Genomic DNA, 24,594 nt, shown 5'->3' on the forward strand with positions numbered 1-24,594 from the left:
CTTTTATCTAATCCCTATTATAAAATGTGATAACCAAAATAACAAAATTGGAAATAAAAATTGTATTTTTCATTTGGAAACAAACTAAATTTGTTTTCCAATTCTGCAAAGCAAAGAAAATTGAAAAATATGGATATTGTTCATACATTTGAAGATAGAATTTGCTAAACACACTTTCTTTCTTTTTTTTCTTGTTGCTAAACTTTGAAAAATTCTTCATTTTCGTAAATTTTGAAAGTTTGAAAATTCTCGATTTCTTTTCTAAGTCTACACAACCTATAATTTGCTTTTCTTTTTATAAAAACCAAAAATTCTAATTTTGTTTTTGTAAAAATTGAAAATAGCATTACAGTTTAGCCTAGTGGTCGAGATTGATTTCATGAGTTTCTTATTTTCAATAAAAGTTATTGCCATTATCGATAATACAAATTTGATGACATTTTTACTATTGATGCATGAACAATTATGAAAATTGCTATTTGAGGTACACAATTTGCACTTTAGGAGTCATGGGTGCCAACCACTGGCACTTTAAAATGTTGTATATAAATATATATCCTATTAAGTTTTGTCACAAGATGTGTTTGCGGCAAAATTTATAGATAAAAATGTCTATTTATATGATATGTTCTTACAAAATAAAAATTGTTATTTTTGTCTAAAAACTTTATTTACTCACAAGTCATGTAACAAAACTTAGTGAGATTTCACCAAATTTTTCTCTTAAAAAAATATAAGTGACTCAATAGTGGGAACGTTACCAAATTTATGGACCTAAAGTGTAAATAACGTTTTTGTGTAGCATTGAAAACGAAATGTTTTTTTATTATCAAATATGTTTTCTTTGGACTAAAAACTTGCAATGCGAGAGTTTCAAGAGTTGGTAAAGTTCTAGAAGTTTTCTAAATTAAAACATTTGTCAACTTCCTCAGTTTGGGCCTAGCCTTAGATTGTGCCTAAGGCCCAATAGATATCTTCATTTTGGGTCTGATCTTGGGCATAAAGCCCAATGACATCCCTCAATATGGGCATGGCCTTATATTGGTCTTAAGGCCTAACGGCTTCATGATTTGGGCCTGGCCGTATAATGGGCTTAAGGCCCAACATCTTCCTAATTTGGGCTAATGCACAGACATCTTTATTGGGCCAGTCTTAGATTGGGATTGAGGTCCAATGACCTTACTCAGTTTGGGCCTGTCCCAATGTCCAACAAACTTTATTCACTTTGGGCCTAGTCTTAGATTGGGTATGAGCCCAATTACTTCCTCAACTTGGTCTAGGTCTTAGTTGGGCTTAAGGCCCAATGAGCTTCCTCAATTTGTTAGCCCAAAATTTTAATTTGTAATACCACATTAATTAAGTTTTTTTTTTTTTTTTTTTTTTTTGGGATTTTCATGGCAATAAATGAAAGCAGCAGTAAGAACAAAAACACGATTTGTAGGTGGGTGAGTGGGTCAAAGTACATTTGGCTTAGAGCAATCCATTAGGGATTTTTTTAGGGTTTTTGTAGTAGGAAAAATCTAAACAGCATGTTTTTGATAAATAGAGAAGGTGATTTTTACACTTCTTTTTTTTTTTTTTAATGTAAATGTTAATTTTTAGTAGGACCCGTGCGATGAGATAAAGAAAAAAGCAAGTCATTTTTTTGCACATTGAGCACAACATGTGCGCTTACTATGCACGGGTCCAAAAAAAAAAAAAAATCTTCCTTCTTATCTTTCCTAATTGATTGACAAAAATCCAAGAAAAAAAATGTGGTCTCTTGGTTATAGGTATTAAAAAATTTCATATTTACTTTCTTCGTTGTAAAGGTACTATTTTCTTTGATCCATAATATAAAACTTGAAGTTAAAACGATAAAACTATAAAGAGAAGGTAGTTGGTTCTAATTTCTAGAGTAAGAAAAAAATGTGATGTCTTAGTAACTAGTACTATTAAGACTAGTATTAGGATTTTTGTATGTGAGTCATAGTATGACTCCCTATTCTAGTCTCCTTATGATTATCTTGTATATATTCTCCATGTCTGTACTATTGTAATTAAGTTCATTCAATACAATTCTCATCTGGTATCAGTTCAAATACTATTGTCAAGTAAGAATTATGTTTTCAATTTGATTTTTTTTTAATTTGTTTTTTCTTCTATTGATATGTCTTGATTAATGTGAAGGGAGTCAGTGATTAGAATAAGAAGGTGGTGTCCTAGTTATTGTTATTAGAACTTTTTAGATATGTTTTCTTCGCTTTGAAGGTATTCATTTTTCTAATATCTACTATAAAACTTTAGGGCTAACAAGATCGAATGGTGAAGTGAGAACTGTGTTTTATGTTTATAAATAAAATAAAATTGTTTTCTAATTTTGTCTTTCTTTTATTGATCTCTCTTGACTAGCCTCTTTTTTCTTTCAATTTAAAGTAAGGCAATCCATTCTAAGGAAGTGGTGTATTAGTTATTGGTACTTGAACTTCTTAAATCTATTTTGAACTTTGAAGGTAGTCTAATTTCTTTTATATAATCCCTATTATAGAATATAATAACCAAAATAACATAACTCAAAATTTTTTCACGCGTTGAGCACAACATATGCACCTAGTAGGCACATACATAGCACACGCCATGTTTGTCTTGTAAAAAATTTTGTTTGTTTGTTTTTTTTTTTCTATCATCTTTCTGTTTTCTCTCTCCTAATTTATTAACAAAAACTCACAAATTTAAAACATTAATATTAAATTTACTCTTTAAACCATGACATGACATCATCATTTTAACTTTAGTGTAACTGCCCGTTTTAATTTTGGTGAGGGTAAACGTCAAGTCAATGTGGTGTCCGTACTCCGTATGTTGTATCTTTGTGCACGTGGCACGTCGCCATTTGTGGGTGTCTGTGTTAGCGTTATGGCGTTCTCTTCCGTCTTCCCCAACAGTCACCGTATCTTCTTCCGCTCCCAGTCTGCGTGACCCAACTCACTACGCGTTTTCTCTTTTCAATGGGTCTTTCTAGAATTTTCATGATTTTTCTTGTTCTTTAGCAAATCAGAGGTCGATGCTTGGGGCCTAAGGCTAAGGAACCCTTTTTCGTCATTTTCAGCTAGACAAGACTAGATTCCTTGCGTATAAAAGTGTAGTTTTTGCTTTACATTGATCTTCATAAATGCATTTTCAGTTGATAGTGAGGCATTTGAGCTAAGATAAGGTTTATTGTTTTGGTATTGTTATAGTTATTTGAGTGTGGATATGGAAGGCGGAAATGGGAGGCGTGGCGGAGGCCGTGGTCGCGGCGGGGGTCGGGGTCAACAAGGTCAAGGTGATCAAGGTGTTGCCGGCGCCGGCGGCCGGGGTGGACGTGGAGGTGGAGGTGGATCTTACCGGGGTGGATACGGGCAGGGCCGTGGGGATCCGCGACCTCACCAGCAGGGTCCGGTGAATCCGGTTGGCGGGGCTCCTTGGAGAGGGCAACAGCAGCCTGTTGGTAGTGGCGCGTGGGGTCCACCACCACGAGCACAGTTTCAGCAGCCTAGTGGCACTCCGGCCTGGGGTGGCCCACAGCGGCCACCGTTTCAGCAGCAGCAACCGCAACCCGGTGGCGGTAGTGCCACTGGTGCTTGGGGTGGGTCCCATCGCCCCCAACTTCAGCATCCACGGAGTGCGGGTCCCTCTGGAGGACCAAGGCCCTGGGGTCCATCCATGGTCTCTTCTCCTCAGTCTCAGTCTCAACCCCAAGTCACTGCTTTGCCTCCAGGTATTTTTTCATACACATTTATTTGCTTTAAAAAAAAAAAAAATTATATCTCCGTATTTGAGTTTATCTCTCCTAAGTTTAAATATACTTTTTATATATGCAAATATAAACATATCTTTTCTGCGCTCTGTTATGTTTTTTTTTCCTATTTTCTTGAATACATTTTCTGTGATAGTGTGGCAATCATCAGCCTGTTCCCTAAAACCATGTTTTTTCTTGTTTTGCAGTACCTGTTGAGACTAGCGTGAGGCAATTGCCTCATGAAGGTTCAAAGAACAAGTTTGCACCAATCAAAAGGCCAAATGTTGGAACCATTGCAATCAGGAAAATCAATCTGCTTGTTAATCATTTCCCAGTTACTTTTAATCCAAACACAACCATATTCCACTACGACGTGGATGTCAAGCAAGTCAAAGTTGAGAATGAGCCAACCAAGAAGACGATTTCAAGATCTGATCTTGCCATGATCAAGAAGCAACTGTTCGCTGATAATCCTAGTGGGTTTCCTGTGGACATGACTACTTATGATGGAGAGAAGAACGTTTTCAGTGTAGCTCCACTACCTAGTGGAGAATTCAAGGTGGTTTTGTCTGGAGATGGTTCCAGGACTCGCACATATATGTTCACCATCAAGCATGTTGCTGACTTAAAGCTTTCAAAGCTTAAGGATTACTTGGGTGGAACCGTCTCTCACATACCTCGTGAAATTCTCCAGGCTATGGATTTGGTGATGAAAGACAACCCTTCAAGAAGCAGGATACCTGTTGGAAAGTACTATTTCTCCCCTGATTATCGGCCCGAAGAAGATTTTGGCTTTGGTGTTGCAGCTCACAGAGGCTACCAACATAGCCTGAAGCCGACCTCACAAGGTCTTGCTTTATGTCTTGACTATTCGGTCTTGGCATTTCGCAAGGCATTGCCTGTCTTGGAGTTCCTTCACCAGTATATTACAGGTTTCAGACTTGATCAGTTTGATAGGTTCAGGAAAATGGTTGAAGAAGCTTTGAGGGGGTTGAAAGTACATGTGACTCATCGCAAAACCAAACAAAAGTACATCATATCCAAATTAACCCAGAAAAGGACACGAGAGATAACATTTCAAGATGGGGATGATCCATCCAGAGTATCCTATCTTGTTGACTACTTCATGGATAAATATGGGAAGAAGGTTGTTTACCCAGATATCCCCTGTTTGGATATTGGGAGGGACAGGTTTTTGCCGATGGAGTTCTGTGTCTTGGTTGGGGGGCAAATATTTCCAAAGGAGGATTTGGATCGTGATACTGGCCTTTTCTTGAAGAAGCTATCACTTCCTCTACCACATATAAGGCAGGCTGCAATTAATGAAATGGTTCAGGCTGAGGATGGACCTTGCGGGTATGAAATATATATTATTGTTTTTCAATATCTCTATGTGTTCATACATTTCAATTTTTATACCCAAAATGGTTTGTCTTCTTTGTGCATCTCTAGTTGTAGGGATTCAATATATTAAATCTTAATTGTCTTTCTAGTATTAAGTTTCTAGGAAGATTATAGCTTGTTAGAATTTAAGATTCGGCCAATGCACTCAAGGTGCACATATACTGCACTTAAGTTTCTACTTTTAGCCCACATTTTTAGACTAAATAAGAGTTTTCTTTTTGCTAAATTTTTACCTTTTTACTTGCTTATGACAGGGAGGTAAGTAGAAACTTTGGAATTGAAGTTGATATGCCCATGACACCGGTTACAGGCCGCATACTTCCTCCCCCTCAAGTGAAGCTTGGTGGTTCAGGCAGGGTCCCTATTAATGACAAATGCCAGTGGAACCTTGTTGGGAAATCTGTTGTTAATGGCACCCCAGTTGAGCGATGGGCGTTGCTAGATTTTACTTCTTCTGATAGATACAGGTTGAGGCCCCAGGATTTTGTGGGTAAATTGAAACAGCGTTGCAGAAGTATGGGGATCCCCATGGAAGAACCCCTGGTTTATCTCCCGGCTAGCATGTATGATCTCAACTCTGTCAGCAAGGTTGAAAATCTCTTTAAGCGTGTGGTTGAGGAAGCTGGAAGGAAAACAAAGGGAAAACTGCAAATTATCCTGTGTGCAATGTCTGGGAAGCATGCTGGCTACAAGTATGTGAAGTGGGTTTCAGAAACACAAGTTGGGGTAGTGACACAATGCTTCTTGACCACTGTTTTCAACAAAGAGCGTGACCAAGATCTCGCTAATCTCTGCAAGAAGATTAATGCTAAGCTGGGAGGAAGCAATTTCGAGCTTGTTGAAAAGTTTCCTCAATTTAGTGGTCAAGAGCATGTGATGTTCATTGGAGCTGATGTCAATCATCCTGCTGCCCGGAACTCTATGTGTCCATCCATAGCTGCAGTTGTTGCCACAGTCAATTGGCCTGCAGCGAATCGCTATGCTGCTAGGGTCTGCCCGCAGAGTCACAGAACTGAAAGGATTCTTAATTTTGGGAGCATGTGTGCGGGTCTCGTGGACACGTATGCTCGGATGAACTCTGTGAGGCCTTCGAGAATTGTGGTCTTCCGTGATGGTGTGAGTGAGGGTCAGTTTGATATGGTACTGAATGAAGAGCTGATTGATCTGATGAAGTCTGTTTATGTTGAAGGCTATAAGCCACCGATCACCCTGGTTGTTGCACAGAAGAGGCACAGCACCCGCCTGTTCCCCAAGAACAGGAGCGATGGAGGAGCCACGGGCAATGTGCCTCCTGGAACAGTTGTGGACACAACGGTTGTCCACCCTAATGACTTTGATTTCTATCTGTGCAGTCATTATGGAGGCCTTGGGACGAGCAAGCCGACGCACTACTATGTTCTGTGGGACGAGAATCGTTTCACCTCTGACAGCTTGCAGAAGCTGATTTATGACCTGTGCTTCACCTTCGCCCGCTGTGCCAAAGCTGTTTCCCTGGTCCCCCCGGTGTACTATGCTGATCTCGTTGCTTACAGGGGGCGCATGTTCCAGGAGGTGGTCAAGGAGAGGGAACCATCTGTCTCGCCATTTACTGCTGCTGCTGCATCATCTTCGTCATCCTCTGCTGGATTGTCATTCCAACAGCAATTCTACAACCTCCACCCAGATCTGAAAGACATCATGTTCTTTGTCTGATGGGTCCGCCCATCAGACACCAATTATGGGGTGGAGATGGCCTGACCTTCCCATTGCGCATACATGGTTTGTGCGTGAATCTAATGGGATTCATAGCTTAGGAAGGTGTGCCTGTTGGAAATAAAAGCGTGTCTGGTGACCGCTGTTGTAGTTTTTGCTGTGTTTGTTTTTGTTGTTGTTCTTGAGGGCAGTACTGTTGGTTTGTACTGCATTTGACAATTGTTGTTCTTGTTGGCAGTACGGTTTGTGTTTGTACTGCAATGGATTGTTGATGTTGTGTTTTATTTGTCCAGTGTTGGTGAACTGGACTTGTTTGTGTGTTGTTTTATAAATTTGGTTTTTTGTGATTGTGTGAAATTATTGTCATTAAATTGTGTCAGCTTATTAGCCAATCTTTTATTTGCCTATCTTTCACTTTTAGAAAGAATGGTGAAACCGCAGCAGCTTTAATCTTCTTTCTAACTAAGGGTGCAATTACTGTGCAAGGGTGGTGCATTCTGTGAGCATGTTTAGTGCACCACGCTTGCAATTACTGTGCAAGGGTGGTGCATTCTGTGAGCATGTTTAGTGCACCACCCTTGCAATTAATGTGCAAGGGTGGTGCATTCTGTGAGCATGTTTAGTGCAGTGCAGTGCCTGTGCCAAATCTGCATTTTTTTCTCAATGAGGAAGAAAAAGATTTTTGAAATATTATTATTATTATTAATGAACAAATTGCACTTTTGGTCCTGTGAGTAGTATAGTACTGGCAATTTGAGTACGTAACTTTCAAAACTCCCAATTTAAACCTTTAACTATGCAATTTTTGGCACATTTGGTCCTCCCGGCCAAATTGCCGGCCAATTTTGGCCGGAAAATTTTAAATCATTTTTAATTAATTAATCAGAGGGGCAAAGTAGTCCTTTCACACTCTTTCTTCTTCTCCGTTCCCCCCCCCTTCTTCATCGTTGCAGCGACGGATTGGGTTAGCAAAGAAATCGGAGCTTTAATAACTAAACACTAAAGAGTCCGTCTATGGAGGCTTGCTACTCACTAAATCGTGCTGCTACTCGTCGCCGCCGATCCCATTCCGACGGTGTTCATCTTGTCGGGGCTGCATTCCCGGGAGCTCTCCACGCTGGTTACCAGCGAAGAAGCGTTCGACAAGTGAGCGCTCATCAGCGTTCTCGCCGCCGATTCCCCCAACCCGAAACATGCCGACGAGCTCTGGGCGGCGGCGGCGGCTCCTCCGCCGTCGACTGATAAAGCGCTATTCTCCAGTCCGGCGCGGCGGCGACGTTTGCATTATCCTCCTGAACTCTCCCGTGATCGCCGCTGCCGTTCTGGTTTGGATTCGTGACTGCATTTACGCCTCTAAACTTAATCGCTGCAATGTCATACGCCTCAGCGGAAGAAAATAGCAGAAGCTTTCGAAATGATTGAAGTGAAATTGTGTATTACCTAAGGCGATGACGATACAAACTAGAAAGTGTGAAGAAGGAAAGTGCGTTTCAGTCTTTGCTCGTCGCCGGAAAAATCCACCGTCGCTGCAACGATGAAGAAGGGGGAGAATGGAGAAGAAGAAAGAGTGTGAAAGGACTACTTTGCCCCTCTGATTAATTAATTAAAAATGATTTAAAACTTTCCGGCCAAAATTGGCCGGCAATTTGGCCGGGAGGACCAAATGTGCCAAAAATTGCATAGTTAAAGGTTTAAATTGGGAATTTTGAAAGTCACGTACTCAAATTGCCAGTATTATACTACTCACAGGACCAAAAGTGTAATTTGTTCATTATTAATTCAATCTTGCCAAATAAGCAATGGTTTCTACAGGAATCATAACTATCTTTTATACATAGAGACTTGTACAGGCATTTAAAGATGCAGTGGTGCAGAATCTCAGGCTTGTTGCCGGCTGCTTGAGAGAATTGAGGTAAGCTCTTGTGCTGTCCTGGAAACCTTGGACAGTTTGTGAAGGTTAGTCATTAGCTCCTTGTCTGAAGTTGTCAACTTACAAATGCATTCTGTAAAACGAAGAAGAAAAACTCGGTTTTTAATCTGGTACTGCTATTTCATTTGAAGAGTGAGTGTGGGGGTGGAATGAAATTTACTTGCCTGAATTCTTTGCGAGACCAAGTAATGAATATGAAGAGAGGAGTCTTTCTTCGAGGGAGTTTTTATGGTTTAAGAGTTGGGTGAGCAGAGGGACTAGGATTGAGGATGCTGCAGATTTAAGGCTTGTGTCTTCAATGGAATGGAAGAAATTGCTCATCCAAGAAACGGTCACCAGGCTTGCTCTGGCTAAGCAAGGGATCCCATTGGCTATGGAATCCACAAGTGCTGCCAGCAGTCTCTGGTTTCCATTGGTGAGCAGCACCATTGCTGTTTTCCTCTGCCATGATTCCATCAACTCATCACATTTGTTCTGAGAACAAAAAAGATCAGTGAGCTTGAACGTTTTCCACAGAAACACTGTGTTAGGATCAAACGTTTAACACTACGCCAAAACCTATAACTAGTAGCAAAGACACAACTTTGTTTCTTTATTACATGCATAGCAGTTAGCGCCACATTTTCAAGAGGCAGGGTGTTGGACTTGGCCCTTCAGGCCTCTGTCTAACATTCCTCTAGCCACCTGGTGCTAGACTTGGCTTGAGCCCTCAGGCCCTCGCCCAACAATCTCCTAGATACCTAGTGCTGGACTTGGCCCAAAACACTGTTTATTGAAGGAGGGAATTATACAATAATACCTGGTGCATGTATTCATCAGAGATGGATGAGCAGTTTCTGTAATAAGAATCCACCAAGAAGTCATCATAGCCTGCTTCTTTTAACACCCATTGCTCCACCACTGGCTCTCCGGTGTAGGAAAATCGCCCCCCGAGAATCAGGAGAGCTCTGGTGGATTGTTCCTGGACACTTTCATTGAACACTTGACAGTCTAGTGCTTTGATTATTTCATCTAATACTTCCTCTCTGTATACACTGCAAACTGTTGGATCTCCCTGCAGGGTGACTGAAAGTATATGAGGATCTCACTGAAACAACTTCTTGGCAATTTTAGTGTGATATGCTGTATCTGTAAGCTGAAAATGGACTCACCAAAAGATCAAGCTGCAACATAATTGCTGCTATAACGGGTCGTTTCTCGGGTTGAGCTCTCTGGAGATAGACTAACAATATATGCATGGTGTTCAAGCATCCATTCATCAGTCCATTCAAGAATTCTGTTCTCTGGAATTGTCTGTAGAAATTAGAAAATCATTCAGGTAAGCCCGGACTGAAATAAGAAAGATTAGAATGGGGGGAATGATTGTGCTTACTTGTGAAGGCAGAGAAGCTCTGTGAGTAAAGCAAAGGCATCCCCTTGATATCTCTGCTCCTCTCTAGCCAGAAGAAGAGGAAGAAAAGAGTCTTTGTTCAAGCTTCTAGCCAAGTAATGGCGGCAGCTTCCATCGGCTCGGATGCATCTATACATTATGGAAACAGCTTTGTTCTTCTCACAAACATCTTCGGTTTCCATCCTCTTCACCAGCAGACTTAGCCCTCCAAGTGTGATGAGTTGCCTGGTGTTCTCCAAGTTTTTGTCTTCATCGAAGCCCGAGAGAAGTTGCTCGAGAAAGTAGTATGCTGCCATTTGGGGACTGCATTGAACCGCGAATAAGGTCTGTACCTGATCCCCGAACTCGAGTACTCTAAGGACTAAGGGAATCCATTCCAGTGAGATCATCTGCTTTGCCATTGGTCTCACTAGGTAAAGTAAAGCTGCTGCCTTGAGAAAAAGGCTGCTGTTTCTAAATAGTTTCAAGAAGATATCAAGCTGAGGATCTGAGTTCAGTATAACCTGCCTGTTCATCTCTTTCCTAGTTACCAGTTCAGCTAAGATCGAGACTGCTAGCTCAAGAATCTCATCATCTTTGGAAGCAAATAAGATTTCCATTATTCCTTCAATGACTGGTCTCTTGGATAATTCACTTTCCATTTTGGGATCTCCATCAGAATCTAGCCAAGTTTTGGCCAGCAAACGGATCACGTTTTCACAGTCACTTAGGCTGTCTGAGGAGCAGATTGTGGAAATCGCCTCACCTAGACTGTCTGGAGCAAAGAAATCTATATTTTCTTCACATGAAACATCTCCATCCATGATGTTTCCATTTACCAAGCAACCTTTTGTTTCACTTTGGCAGGTGAAGAACCGAAAGTAGTCTGATTTTTTAGTCTCAGCCTGAAACTCAGCTTCTGGTTTTCTGTAGCTTTGACTTCTTGATCTTCTATGAACAACAACATCTCCTTTCTGGAGACAGGAATTTTTATTTTTTTAAAAAAAGAAAATTGAATTACAGATTTGAAAGTCTTGATGAGATTAGGAAAATTAAGAGAGCTTTGGTTACTCACTTCAGTGTAATTGCAATGCTTAATGCCATCTCCATTAGCTTCTGCAGAATCCCATGGATTGCTGAAACTTTCATTTGTGTTATCAAAATCCAAGGCCTGCCTCTCTCCGATGGGGCCGAAAACAGCTTTATATCTTCAAGTTTATTACAATTACCAGTTAGCATACAATTTGTTGGGCCGAGGCCTGAATGGCCAAGTCCAGCACCAGGTGGCTAGGGGATTGTTGGGCAAAGGGCCCGAAGGGCCAAGTCCAGCACCCTGCCTTTCTAAAATGTGGCATTGAAATAGTAAGCTTTTCATCCTAACACAATTTTTAACTACTAATTCTATCAGTTTTATACTCATTACAGCTCCAACTTACAGTGATTTGTTGTTTGTAGATGAATGGGAAGTGAAAGAGTCTGAGGATTTCCTCCTCCTTGTTGCATAGCTGAATCTTGAAGGTAATGGCACTGAAGGAACAGGTGGGGGTTCACCCCCAGTTTTTAGCCACTTTTTATAATACAGAGCAAACTGTTGTGTGCCAACATTCGTTTGATCATCGTACAGCTTTCTCAATCCTTTCATCTTCTTCTCTTTGTCAGCATAGCCCGAGCTCGACAAGAATTCGTGCTCATTGGTATGCCAAATCTTGAGATGCAGGAGGTGTGGAAGAAACAGGTGTTCCCAGAGCTCAGGAAGAAGACAAGTCCTTGCCAGAAAAGGCGAATCGCAGAATACTTGCAGGAGATGCCTGGCTGAAATTCTGTCGTTTTTCTGGAGCTTGTAGATGATTGATAAGTAAAGCTGTGCACAAGCAGAGAGATGGGAATTGGGGATTCCACAAGTTGAACCATTTCTTGAAGTTTCAGAGTTCAAAGAAGCTACAATGGTTAAGAGACTGATGGAGTTCTGCAGGGATTTGACTTCCAGTTCTTTCTTGGTGCCATTAGGCCTGGCTGCCAGGCTCTCAACACTCTCAATTGCCATCTCTATATTTGCGAAAACGGGGTTGTCATCAGATTCAGCCTTGTTCCTGGTGAAACATGCATAGCACTTGCCCTTGATCGCCTCGCGAAAGCTTTGATCTCTCAGGTACCTTCCAACATAGCCAGACAGTATAGAAACCATTGCTCTAATGGCAACTTCATCAATTGCAGGCTCATTATCTCTGCCTGCAACTGTCTCAGCTGTCGTCGACCATGGATTTGATATCCCCGACTCCAAACTCCTCCTCCTCCTCCTCGACGAGGAGGAATAAAACGAAGAACCTTTGCTCCTCTGCTTGGAAAAATCCGAGCTTTTTCTGTCATGGCAGATGTAGATAGGCAAAACAACAGACTCGTCTCGAGATTCTCTTGCTCTGAACTTGACTTTGCTTCGAGCTTCGAGAGCCCTTCCTCCCTCGAACCCTTCTTCCGCTAGGAGTTGTTGCAGAGACGCCATTGATGGGAGAGAGGGGAGATGTGGAATGGCTTCTTTACTGACATTCTCTGAGTGCACAAGTGGGGAAGATGAAAGACAAAGCTAAGAAAGCCACAGAAATGAGGACAAGAATTAGTGACTGGTTTCCCAATAACTATCTTGACAGTTAGTGCTCTCTTGTTAAAAATTTTAAAACCCCCCCCTTTCAAACGGCAAAAATCTCCACCGCTTGCCTCAAAGTAGTTACTACTTGCTAACCGCCAGGCTTCATGCCAGACCTCTCACTGGGGTGTTTGATAAATGACTGTTAACTGATAACATTAGCTGATTGTAGAAACGTGTCTGGTAAATTAGTTATTAGCTGTTAGCTGATTATATACAAAATGATTTTCTCAAAAAACTGATTGAAAAAGTTATTTGACCTAATAAAAAATTGCAAGGCAATCTATCCTTGGTTCTCCCGTGCACATTATATTATTGTTGGGAAGTGGGGATTGCATGTGGTTTGGAAAGTAAGTTGTTTGTATTGTGGTTTGGGTTTGGATTGAATGCATGCCCACAATGCATTGGTGGATTGCAAATTGCCAGATGGGAAATAGCACAAAAAAAACCACCTCAAAATTTTGTCCCTTCCATTATATTCTGAATAGAATAGATTATATCTATGAATCCACACATCATATCCCTTCTCAATTCTCATCCATTAAATGCAGAAAGTATGGCTATCGTCTATCGACTACGTCTGCCCTAGTGTTCAGACAAAACAACAGCTTGTATAGAAGCTGAAGTGCACATGATCTCCATAGCAGAGTGGGACATCCTAGTACCGTAACAAAGCCTTCCAAGATTCCTTAGCTTCTAGGCTTCCAAGTACAATAAGTAATTAATTAACATGGTTTTGAAAGTTTTTTTTTTTTACGATATCTTATGTTTTGTAAAATTGTGTATTGTGTTTTGATAGATATAGATTTAGAATATGCAATTGATTATAAATAATAGGAAGACATGTGTCTTCCACGATTTGTCTTAATATTGTTTCTGCACGAAATTTGCGGAGCATAAGCACCTGTAATGTCAACATGACCGTTATAGATCTTGGGTGGGTTTGGCCAAGCTCCTAGTTCAGCCATCTTTCTTCCTTTAACTTGTATTTGTAATCTAGAATTATATTTGTTGAGGTCTAGGTCAATGATAACTAAGCTAATGAAGGTCAATGGTAATTCCCCCAAGACTTTAAAAAAGTACAAACTACATGTACAATATTATAAAATTTTCTCACAATTTTAATATTCACTATTTGAGTATTTGACCCAATGTACTTTTGGTAAGTTGTATTCTCCCCCAATGTACTTTTGGTAAGTTTTATTCTCCCCCAACATACTTTTGATGAATTACAAGGAACTATTTTACAAAGCATACAAGATATTGTAAGATTTCTCATTAAGTCCATAGTTTGAACATTTTGAGCCACATTCACCTAAGTCTACAATTATAAAAGTCTACTTCAGTATCAATTGAGAGAACACACTTGTGTTGAGAAAAAAACAAGAGCAAGAGATCACGAAAAAAAGATAGAAAAAAAGAAAAAGAAAAAATAAAGAAGAAGAAGATTTACGTAGTTTGGTTGTTGCCTACATTCATTGGAGTGAAAAAAATCGGTTACAAGTATCATATTTATAGAAAACACTAACAGTACATTTACAAAATTACCCATATACCATACCTTGGGGGTGCTGCCCCGCACCCTTAACCAACTCAGCAAACCTAATTCCAAGTTCAAACGACATAAACATGTATGTACTATATCACTTTGTTCCACTATACTTCAACACTTGTCATCTCCCAATAACATATAAGACATACATACTCAACAACTTACACTGATAGTAAATAATGATGTAAATTTTATATGCTTTCATGTCTTAACAAAATAATGCATGCCATGTAAAAGTAATTACAAATTACTTCTCCGGTATAAGATGATGGAAGATGTAACAGATAAGCCAAACGGGGACCATACCAAGGGAATGTATGTCTTCATTTTCTGGCACTTTGGGTAAAATATAAGAAAGAAACAACAGAGAATAGGAAAGGCTACTCTACCAATCCTTCAAATATTATATTGTGTCTACTATACACACGCTATACAAGAACAAGAATTTCTTGTTAAACAGAAAAGATTAAACTTCTTTTAGGATCCAACTTCTAGCTAGATAGCATATTCCAAAGTCCAAGAACAATTTTTTTTTTTGGGGTGCATTAAAGTTTTGATTTCAAAAAATTGTGTAGTCATAAAAGATTTAAATAAGTGCTTCTTGATAGTTTCGTAATGTTTAATCATAATTGCTAACATAAAACATTCCTTGTTATTTAGTCATAATTGCTAACATTTAATAGGTACAACAATATAAAACATTCTTTGTTATTTTTAGTATTTTAAATACATATAATTTATTTTTTCTTGGAAAGAAACACACATAATTTAAGTTTACTAGTAATTTAAAAATGAGTAAATACCTAAAATGGTCCATTGACTATAGCTAAATTCACAAATGAGTTAATTCCAACAATGGTCCTCCGACTATAGTGATTTTCCAAAATTAGTCCTCGACTTTTAATTTGGACACTTTAGGTCCCTTGACTTTCAATTTCTTTCCAATTGAGGTCCTTTCGTTAGAATACGGTTCATTAGACTTTAAATGAAGGGGTAAACTCGTCCTTTCACCTGCCTATGTATTATTCTTCGTATTTCTCCCTTCGTATTTCGCTGTTATACCTTGTAAACATCTCAATAATAGAGGAACGCACACACGAGTAGTCAGCAAATGGGGAATGACGAGGAACATTTTAGGGTTTCGACTAAGATTATCTTCATATATATCGCGTATACAATGGAGAAATACTAAGAATAATACATAGGCATGTGAAATGATGAGTTTACCCCTTCATTTAAAATTCAATTAACCGTATTCTGACGAAAGGACCTCAATTGGAAAGAAATTGAAAGTCAAGGGACCTAAAGTGTCCAAATTAAAAGTCAAGGACTAATTTTGGAAAATCAATATAGTCGGAGGACCATTGCTGGAATTAACTCATTCACATATTGGTCCTTGATTTTCAATTTCAACCAATTAAGTCCTTAACTTTGTAATTTTGACACGATTTGGTCCTCCATCTATTTGACCGTTTGTTGACCGCGATCTTTGAGGATATATATGTAGTTTCACGTGCAAAGCTCAAGAGAACGCTCTTGGAGTGACATCGTTGTTTCGGAGGGGGAAGTGCTTCTCCGCTTGCTGCTTGGGGATCACGAACCGGTTCAGCTTAGAGAACGTTCTTGGAGGTGACAGCGCCGTTTCGGAGGGGGGAAGTGCTTCTCCGCTTGCTGCTTGGGGATCCCGAGCCAGTTCAGCTTGCCTACATCGCTTGGAGTCACGGCTTTCTCGAAGAGCCACTCCAGGGACTTCGGCGATCTATCAAAAGCTATAATCTCTCCAGCATGGGGTGCAACGCCGACAGTGAATTCAAATGTAATAGTGCGGTGTAGAAATGCAACCGGAATCTTAAAAAACCGACGATGGACCATGAAATTACATATATATCCTAAAAAAGCGCAGTCAACAAACAGTCAAATAGACATAGGACCAAATTGTGTTAAAATTGCAAAGTTAAGGACTTAATTTGTTGAAATTAAAAGTCGATGACCAATTTGTGAATTTAGCTATAGTCGAGGGACCATTTTGAGTATTTACTCTTTAAAAATGAAGATTATTCATCTCGTTAATGTCATAATGGCACTTAATAAAGCATACTTAGGGCTATTAGGACTCTATCTATGTATTTGAGTCTAGTTATGATTCACAATCCTAGTCTCCCTAAGTCTCTCAATCCTAGTCTCCCTATGTCTCTTCTTGTATATATACATAGGTCTTGTACTCTTATCATTTAGGACTGTTAATACAATTCATTACAGTTATCGTCTGGTATCAGCTAGCTAGGGTTTCTATCCAATGGCCGACGGATCTGTCAATTCCTCTGAACGAACCGTTTCTAATGCCCCTCTCTCATCAGTTACTTCAACCGTAATCACCATCTCCACGGCTCATCACTTCATCATCGTCAAATTGACTCATCGGAACTTCTTATTTTGGAGGGCTCAAGTTGTTCCTTTTCTCAACGGACATGATCTAATGGGTTTCATCGACGGAACCAATCCTTGCCCGCCGGCCACGATCTCGTCCGGCGAAGAGGGAGCGCTGCCTTTGCCGAATCTTGCTTATCATCCATGAGTTCGTCACACTTCTCTCTATGCTCATGTCATCGTTGTCTGATGAAGTTATGTCCTTGGCTATCGGACATCACACCAGCCGTGCAGTGTGGACTGTCGTTACCTCTGCACTTGCCTCTTCATCTCGGTCTCGCTCGTTGAACCTTCTCGGGCAACTTCAAACGTTGCAACAAGGTGATGCTTCCGTCATTGATTATATCTGTCGGGCACAAGTTCTCATTGAGGATTTAACTCTCGCCGGCCGGCACCTTCCGCTTGAAGAACAAAACCTTCACGTATTTCGGGGTTCGCGACTTGAATTCGGGGTCTTGTATTTTCTCTCAATGTCCGAGGAACACTGGTGACCTCCTCAATGCCGAGGAGTTCGTCGCCGGCAGTGGAGGACCGTCGCTGATAGCTTTTTCCGTCTAGAAATCCGGGCAGTCTCGTGGCGGTCGTCGCGGGAATGGTGGTCATCGTGGTCTGGCTGGAGCTCTTCAATATCTTACTATCACCAGACCAGATTTATCCTTTGCAGTCAATCAACTTTGTCAAGACATGCATGCTCCTACGGTCACTCATTGGGAACAAGCCAAGCGTGAGCTTTTCAATATCTTACTATCACCAGACCAGATTTATCCTTTGCAGTCAATCAACTTTGTCAAGACATGCGTGCTCCTACGGTCACTCATTGGGAACAAGTCAAGCGTGTATTGAGGTATGTCAAAAGGACTCTATCTTATGGTTTATGTATCCGAAAATATGAATCCAGAGAATTACATGTCTCCTCTGACTCAGACTGGGCTGGCTGTCATGGAGATCGTAAGTCAACCAGTGGTTATGCTGTTTTTCTTGGGTCAAATCTTGTGTCTTGGGTATGCAAGAAATAAAGAACTGTTGCAAGATCCTCTACGGAGGCTGAATACAAAGGGTTAGCTGATGTTTGTACTGAAGTGATATGGGTTCTCTCCCTCTTACGTGAGATTGGCATCACTGGGATTTTAGTTCCAAAGTTGTGGTGTGATAATCTTGGTGCTACATATCTGTGTGTTAATCCTATTTTTCATGCTCGCACTAAACATGTTGAAATTGACTATCATTTTGTGAGGGACAGAGTTGCCAAGGGAGAGATTCAAGTCAACTTTATCTCTACCAAAGATAACTTGCTGACATATTTACAAAAGCTTTAGCAAGTCCTAGGTTTTCTTTTCTTAGAGACAAACTACATGTCACATCTTTACCCTGTGTTTGAGGGGGAGTATTGGGACTCTATCTATATATTTGAGTCTACTTATGATTCCCAATCTTAGTCTCCCGGCATCCACAATGGTTCTCCCCTTTTATCTTCAAATTGTGGGCCCAACTCTTCCACATCACCTTATAATTTCCTCCCATATTTTGACAAATTATTGTGTGGACCACGCTCTAAAACGACATCGATAAATATTATGAGTTAGAATAATCTACTTTGAGTTAGAATAATATACTTTTCTAAATATCTTTAAATATAAGTAGTTTAAATATATCTCCAAACTCTATATTCTAAAATTTTCTTTACAATATTTTCTCTCTACCTTTTACATATTTTTTTCTCTGTGTCTAAATTTTACAGACTTCTTTGGTAAATACTCATATGCTTAAACTTTACGAATAATATAGTTAATTTTTATTATGTATATTTTTAATGCTTATGGGTGACGATTTGATACTCATTGCATGCCTTTCTGCCAAATAGTAGTTATTTATGCCATATATCCAAACTCATTTTGCTTGATATTGGTGTACCATCGACCAAAATGTTCCTTATATGCCTTATTTGTGTAATTAGTTTAAATTCTTGATCATAAGAAGAATTTAATGATTTTTAGAGCATTTTTGAAAGAGTTGAAAGTTATTGTCACGCCGAAACTTGAACAAAATGACAAATTAAACTCAAAGTTGAAAGTTCATGGAAGAGGGTCCAAATAACATAACCCTGAACTCATACAACCTTCAATGAGTCTTATATTCCTATCCAACCTTTATTCTTCTCCCAAAAAGGTTGAATCCCCAACCCTAAGGGTCCTTCACACTCCGACCCGACATAACATTTGGGAGGATGTAAATCACGACAATCATTATTGTGTGGACCATGGTCCACACAAATTGTATGGACCATATTTTGTCTACTGTAAAATAATGTACATTCAGTAGTTAGTACAAAAATAATGTATATTCAGTACAAAAATAATGTATATTGTATTCAGGGGATATACATTATTTTTGTTCTGAGTGTACATTATATTGTATAATGTACATCCAGTACAAAAATAATGTACATTTAGTATATTACAAATGTACTTTTTATTATGGTCCACATAACATTGTGTGGGTCATGGTCCACACAATAATTTGCCAAGTCACGGTGACTCAATGGTTCAGCGAACAGGTCCAAATGCCGGTGCGCACAAGGAATCTGCCAACTTTGAACATATATCCAACCTTTATTCTCACATGATGGTATCTAGACCTTAATTCAACCTTGGTGAACAACTTTGTTCCTACCAATTCAGAGAATAAATCCTCTACTATGGGTATAGAGAATTGTTCTTTACTATTATGGCATTCATGGCTCTTGTGACAGATTTTGTATGAATACATAAAGACATCACTGGAGAGTATGACTGTTGTGTGTAGAAATAGAATTCATGAAAGGCCAATTCAACACTCTAAACAAATTCCTGTGCAGGAGTTGACAACACAACTCATTATATTTAACCAAACATAAGAATATAGATACAGACCAACAGGGTGCATTTCTCCGCTGCACATATGATAATGGAGGTTAACCGCAGCAAGAACTGGTAGTGGTGGCTCTTTGAGCAGATCTGTCCATAAGAACCATGCCCGATGGATTTGGTGCAGGCTGCAGACGGGGTAACCTCTTTGCTGCACATGAAACATGGAAAGATATAGAACAATAACAGATATGTAGTGAGTGATTCACAAATTTTTAAAAATCGAATATTTAAGTTCCAAAGTAGTTAGTCCACTACAATGGTGACCATTTTCACTTGACATCAGATCACCATTCATCATAGTAATAATTTTCCACAGAAGCCCGCATGGGCAGCTCAGTTGGTCATAGGGTCTCACCAGCAGCAGTGTGGGAGCAACCTCTCAAAGTGAGGGGGGCTCCTTGTACGCAGTAAACAAAGGTCTAGCCTCTGTGTTCAACTGAGTTACCATGATTTACATCATCTCAGATGCACTGTTGGACCGGGGCATGGGGGCCCTTGGGGTTGGGGATTCAACCTTTGGGAACAATAATTTTCCACAGATGACATGATAAAAGCAACCTAATCCATATTAGCACACATTTAAAACATAAATTCTTGTCATGGTAATGGGCTAATGGCATACACTATTATGAGATATACCAAGTGAAAGGTTTAAAGAAACCCAAGTGGTTCTTAAATCAGCCTACTCCAAATTGACAGACAAGCAAACAACCAGTACACTGGTATATACTGTGACAGCTAAAATAACAGTGAATAGTATTGAGACTATATATGTGCTAAATGGACGGTTTTGAAAACATTCAATTACTTCTTAGGTAACCAAACTAAGATCTGTGGGCATTGGTTGTGTGGACTCCTCGTTATAAACCAGAAAGCTTTTGAATAAAGATTTACCTATTTCATGGAAAACGTCATTGACATTGGTTGCAGTTTTTGCAGACGTCTCCATAAAGAAAAGCCCATTTTCCTCTGCATATTTTTGTGCTTCCTGCAACACAAGTCAGAACTACTTAAGAAACATTGATGTTCTGAAACAAAAATGTGGAGGAGGCTAAATACTTTTCCCAGTTTGCAACAAGGCATCAACGAAAACAAATAAAAGCTATACTCCATGAGAGAGAGGTTCAGCTTGAACTCTGAAATCATATAGAAGTCTAAAGCATAGAATTACAGAACTTGCCTCGGGTGCAACCTTTCTTGCATCTAACAAGTCAGCTTTATTTCCAGCAAGTGCCATAACCATGTTCTGGTTACCTAGTAAAAGCATAGATAGTAGTGAGTAAAACCTTTCAAGGGGAAAAGAGTGCCACAAAAAAAATTCCATTTAACTGTTTCTATTTTGAAGGATAACGTTTCTTCAACTATTAAACATTATTCAGATTACAATCCCAAAAATGAATAGAATAACTGATTTTTAACAAGGTAAAAGGATTTGTGTGACTCCATTCAAGGCATTGAAGATGTGATTTTTAACAAACTAAAAGGACTTTTTTTTTGTCTATGCTTGTAAAATGCAGAGAAAATTTCACTTTTGGTCCTATGGGGTATTGTTAAATGCAATTCACGAGTTTCAAAATTATCAATTTAGTATCGTAACTATTCAATTTTTCTCAATTTCAGTCCCTCCGACCAAATTGCCGGCAGAACGTAACCAGAAAATTTTAATGGGTAAAATAATGAGGACAATTTAGTCTTTTTCTTCTCCTCTTCTCTTTCTTGTCCATTTTTTTTCCTTCTCTTCTCATTCTTCTCTTTTCCGTCGCCGCAACAGCCGTCAACAGCCGTCAACAGTAAATTAGTATACCCATTACCCATACACCCCTTCTTCCAACCCCCACCCCCTCAAAACCCTCTAAGCTTATCTTATCCTCTTCTTTCATGCCAACTCTGTCCACCCACTTCATCCAGTCACCCTCCGCCGCCGTTCCAGCAGCCATCCGCCACTGGCGCTTCACGGTTCGCACTGCCCATGTCAAGTTCGAGAGGAAGAAGCCTCACGTCAACATTGGCACAATCGGCCACGTCGACCACAGGAAGACTTCCCTAACCGCCGTCCTCACCATGGCCTTGGCCGCTAATGGTTACTCCGCCCCCAAGAAATACGACGAAATCGACACCACCCCGGAAGAGAGAGCTTGCTTGTGGGATTACCATTAACACTGCTACAGTGGAGTACGAGACTGAGAACCAGCATTATGCCCACGTTGACTGCCCCGGCCATGCTGATTATGTCAAGAATATGATTACCGGTGCTGCCCAGATGGATGGGGCTATTCTGGTGGTTTCCGACACGTGAACGATGTGATGCCATTTTCCATTTTTTATTTAGAAATATTAATTATAATTGTTATCAAACACACAAAACCACAAAATTTGTGGTAATTTGATTAATTGGAGAACACGGAAACCAGGAAAAAAACACACATTTTCTGCAACTTTAACCAGAAGATGAACAACACATGTCTGTTGACATCCTTTTTCTGCATGAACACACACACACACACTTTGCCTATAAATTACACTGATCTTAAGTTAGGGAGAAACAACACACTTAATTATCAAAGATACTCTACAGAGAGGAGCAAAAATGGCAGAAATGGGATGGCAGGGGAAGGGGAAATCAGAGAAGGGTTACAGTGGAGAGAGCAGCAAGGGAACATTTCCAGGGCGTAAGCCGTGAAGTGTGATTCCAAAAGAGAATAAGAAGAATGTTTCCACCATGGTAGAGTAGATCGGCGAGACAGTGACTGCAGTAGTGCAGTTTCAGAGCAAGAAATGTGGAGGAAGAGAAGAAAAGGACTAATGCCCTCATTATTTTACCCATTAAAATTTTCCGGCTACTTTTCACGGGCAATTTGGATGGAGGGACTGAAGTTGAGAAAAATTGAATAGTTACGGTACTAAATTGATAGTTTTGAAACTCGTGAATTGCAATTAACAATACTCCAATAGTCATAGGACCAAAAGTGATTTTCTCTAAAATGCACAATTTGCACATACCTCCTAATTTTATCAATATTTTGCAAATTCAGTCAGAGCAGATTGTAGACATTCTTTTAACCCTTTCCATAAGTTAACAGAGAGATGGTAGAGTACTAAAATAAAGAAAATTCCTATAGATTATAATAAATAACACCCGCTAAATTTAACCACAATAATTTTGCAAAGCAACTTTAAAAATGAAACAACCCTCATCACTCAAGTATATTATCAGGAGAAAAAAAAAAAAAAAAACAGAATAAACAGAACAAAATAAATAAATAACATGAGAGGTAGAAAACCTTGTGCCTGAAGTTCCTGGACCCATTTTTTAGCTCGTTCAAAGGATGCCTACAAAGAGAAAAAGTACCAATTGAAACTAAATTTAATTTCTAAAATAATGTGCAAAGAATCAACTGTAGTAAATATACTTCAAAAATTTTCTCAAGCAGATCAAATTAATTTTCCCTTTCTAGACAACAGATAAGTTTCAAGCTGAAGTACTTCTGGAGCATAGAATGCACTGCAACACTTACTTGATTTGTTATATCATACACAATTACGGCAGCTGCAGCTCCTCTATAGTACATTGGAGCTAAACTGTGGTACCTCTCTTGACCTGCTGTGTCCCATATTTCAAATTTCACAGTTGCATCATTCACTGCCACTGTTTGTGAGAAAAAAGCAGCTCCTATCGTAGATTCCTGGGCAACAGCCCAACAGATACAGCAAATCACAAGTCAAAATTTAAGCTAAAAATCACAGGCTATCAAAATTGATAGCAAGTTAATTAGTTAACAACCGACCTGGAATTCAATAAATTGTCCTTTAACAAAACGCAATACCAGACTTGATTTTCCAGCTCCAACATCTCCTAGGAGCACCTACAACACAATTCAGTACCAGAAGTCAAATTGAAACACTAAAAACAATAGTCTAAAACTTGAAAGCAAAAGAATCTGATCACAAACAAATGATACTAAAGAAATAAAGATCAAATTGGCATTAAAACACAAATTTTGCAGCATAAAGATTTTTTTAAAAAAAAAAATAGGGCAATTCAATTTCAATTTTCAAGTAAACTTTCAAGAGATATATGGTGAACAAAGCTTAACCATCGGCACAAAGAACTTGTTGATAATACTGTAGAAAATTTTGAGCAGACCCAAGATCAGATATAAGCATAACCAAAGGCAACCACCCCAATCCCCGCATAAAAGAAGCAACTTGGTTCGTTTTAAGGGGTTAGGTGAAAACGATGAAAAGTTCATACCAGCTTGGCGTTCATGTTCTTGTTTCCGGCGGTAGCCATGCCTCTGATCGATTCACTTCAGAATAAAGTAAAAGAATCAGTGTATGGCTCTGATCGATTCAGCTCAGATACAATAAAAGTAGGAAAACTTTAGAGAGTTTCGAGGAGTTGAGTAGACAAGAAGGAGAAGAAGGAGATGATGGAGGTATAATTGTCAAGCGAAAGGGAGAAAGGTATATTTCAACCCTGGCTCGCCGTTGACAGTTGTAATGCTTATTTTGTGGAAGAAGGGTTTATTTAGATTTCTAGTACATATATTCCCAAATCTAATTTGACTCTTTGATATAGCAGATATGATAAATTATCCTTTTTATTTAAATCTAATACAATGTTTACATCAAGGTTTTGGATATAAAAATAAAAATTAAGAGTATAAAATAAAAATACACATAATATTTTTAATTAATTTAACTTTACCCGATCGTAGGTTTTCGGCTCAAAAATCAAAATAAATTTGTCCAACGATGCTACTGACTTTATTACAACATTGAGGTTTGAACTCCAATCCAGGTACCATTAGACCACATAGTCTTGGTTATTAATAGTTGTTAGATGAATCAAAACATATCACTTTATCATAGAGTAAAAAATGAAATAAAAGTAAAATGTATGGATTGGATGG

The 24,594-nt window shown here is 39.3% G+C and overlaps 3 protein-coding genes and 2 long non-coding RNA genes across 6 annotated transcripts in view; 2 read left to right on the forward strand and 3 right to left on the reverse strand.

Annotated features, from left to right (window-relative positions):
* Positions 1-7,213, forward strand: part of LOC109164984 (protein argonaute 2) — a 7,384-nt gene extending 171 nt beyond the window's left edge. The window contains exons 2-4 of one of the 2 annotated variants that reach the window (XM_019313557.1): positions 3,194-3,739; positions 3,967-5,116; positions 5,419-7,213. In XM_019313557.1, coding sequence (XP_019169102.1) covers positions 3,235-3,739; positions 3,967-5,116; positions 5,419-6,856 — 3,093 coding nt within the window. In that variant the 5' untranslated portion in view covers positions 3,194-3,234 and the 3' untranslated portion in view covers positions 6,857-7,213. Of the gene's footprint in view, positions 1-2,969; positions 3,740-3,966; positions 5,117-5,418 lie in introns of those variants that run through there. The other variant, XM_019313556.1, reaches the window with a different exon arrangement.
* The window catches only part of LOC109164996, a 25,843-nt gene extending 17,479 nt beyond the window's left edge, over positions 1-8,364 (reverse strand). The window contains exon 1 of the long non-coding RNA XR_002051460.1: positions 8,297-8,364. This is a non-coding gene — a long non-coding RNA (uncharacterized LOC109164996). The remainder of the gene's footprint in view (positions 1-8,296) is intronic.
* LOC109164995 lies at positions 2,856-22,740 on the forward strand. Its single transcript, XR_002051459.1, has 3 exons — positions 2,856-3,020; positions 13,497-13,504; positions 22,730-22,740. It is a non-coding gene; the product is annotated as an uncharacterized LOC109164995 (long non-coding RNA).
* Positions 8,605-12,920, reverse strand: LOC109164985 (putative E3 ubiquitin-protein ligase LIN). The gene is made up of 7 exons (XM_019313558.1): positions 11,592-12,920; positions 11,231-11,363; positions 10,159-11,129; positions 9,938-10,079; positions 9,586-9,840; positions 8,951-9,260; positions 8,605-8,859 (listed from the first exon to the last, which is right to left on the reverse strand). Exons 1-7 carry the CDS (start codon positions 12,653-12,655, stop codon positions 8,735-8,737), a joined length of 3,000 nt encoding a protein of 999 aa, XP_019169103.1. The 5' UTR covers positions 12,656-12,920; the 3' UTR covers positions 8,605-8,734.
* LOC109164993 (ras-related protein RABF2b) lies at positions 19,478-24,221 on the reverse strand. The gene is made up of 7 exons (XM_019313568.1): positions 23,934-24,221; positions 23,467-23,544; positions 23,197-23,364; positions 22,963-23,011; positions 20,862-20,935; positions 20,576-20,669; positions 19,478-19,829 (listed from the first exon to the last, which is right to left on the reverse strand). The coding sequence occupies exons 1-7, from the start codon at positions 23,970-23,972 to the stop codon at positions 19,726-19,728; spliced, it is 606 nt and encodes a 201-aa protein (XP_019169113.1). The 5' UTR covers positions 23,973-24,221; the 3' UTR covers positions 19,478-19,725.
* Positions 24,222-24,594: the final 373 nt, after the last annotated feature.

Source organism: Ipomoea nil, unplaced genomic scaffold, assembly GCF_001879475.1.
Source record: "Ipomoea nil cultivar Tokyo-kokei standard unplaced genomic scaffold, Asagao_1.1 scaffold3069, whole genome shotgun sequence".
Lineage (NCBI taxonomy): Eukaryota > Viridiplantae > Streptophyta > Magnoliopsida > Solanales > Convolvulaceae > Ipomoea > Ipomoea nil.

What these genes read in the sequence shown, in the direction of transcription:
- LOC109164993 (XM_019313568.1), bottom strand. Translation starts at nt 23,972, where the DNA reads ATGGCTACCGCCGGAAACAAGAACATGAACGCCAAGCTG. An exon ending in AGAACATGAACGCCAAGCTG is followed by an intron (nt 23,545 to 23,933) that starts GTATGAACTTTT and finishes ATTGTGTTGTAG; the next exon opens with GTGCTCCTAGGAGATGTTGG. An exon ending in TGTATGATATAACAAATCAA is followed by an intron (nt 23,012 to 23,196) that starts GTAAGTGTTGCA and finishes TTCTCTTTGTAG; the next exon opens with GCATCCTTTGAACGAGCTAA.
- LOC109164985 (XM_019313558.1), bottom strand. Translation starts at nt 12,655, where the DNA reads ATGGCGTCTCTGCAACAACTCCTAGCGGAAGAAGGGTTCGAGGGAGGA. An exon ending in AGCATTGCAATTACACTGAA is followed by an intron (nt 11,130 to 11,230) that starts GTGAGTAACCAA and finishes TCCTGTCTCCAG; the next exon opens with AAAGGAGATGTTGTTGTTCA. An exon ending in CTGATGAATACATGCACCAG is followed by an intron (nt 9,261 to 9,585) that starts GTATTATTGTAT and finishes TTTTGTTCTCAG; the next exon opens with AACAAATGTGATGAGTTGAT.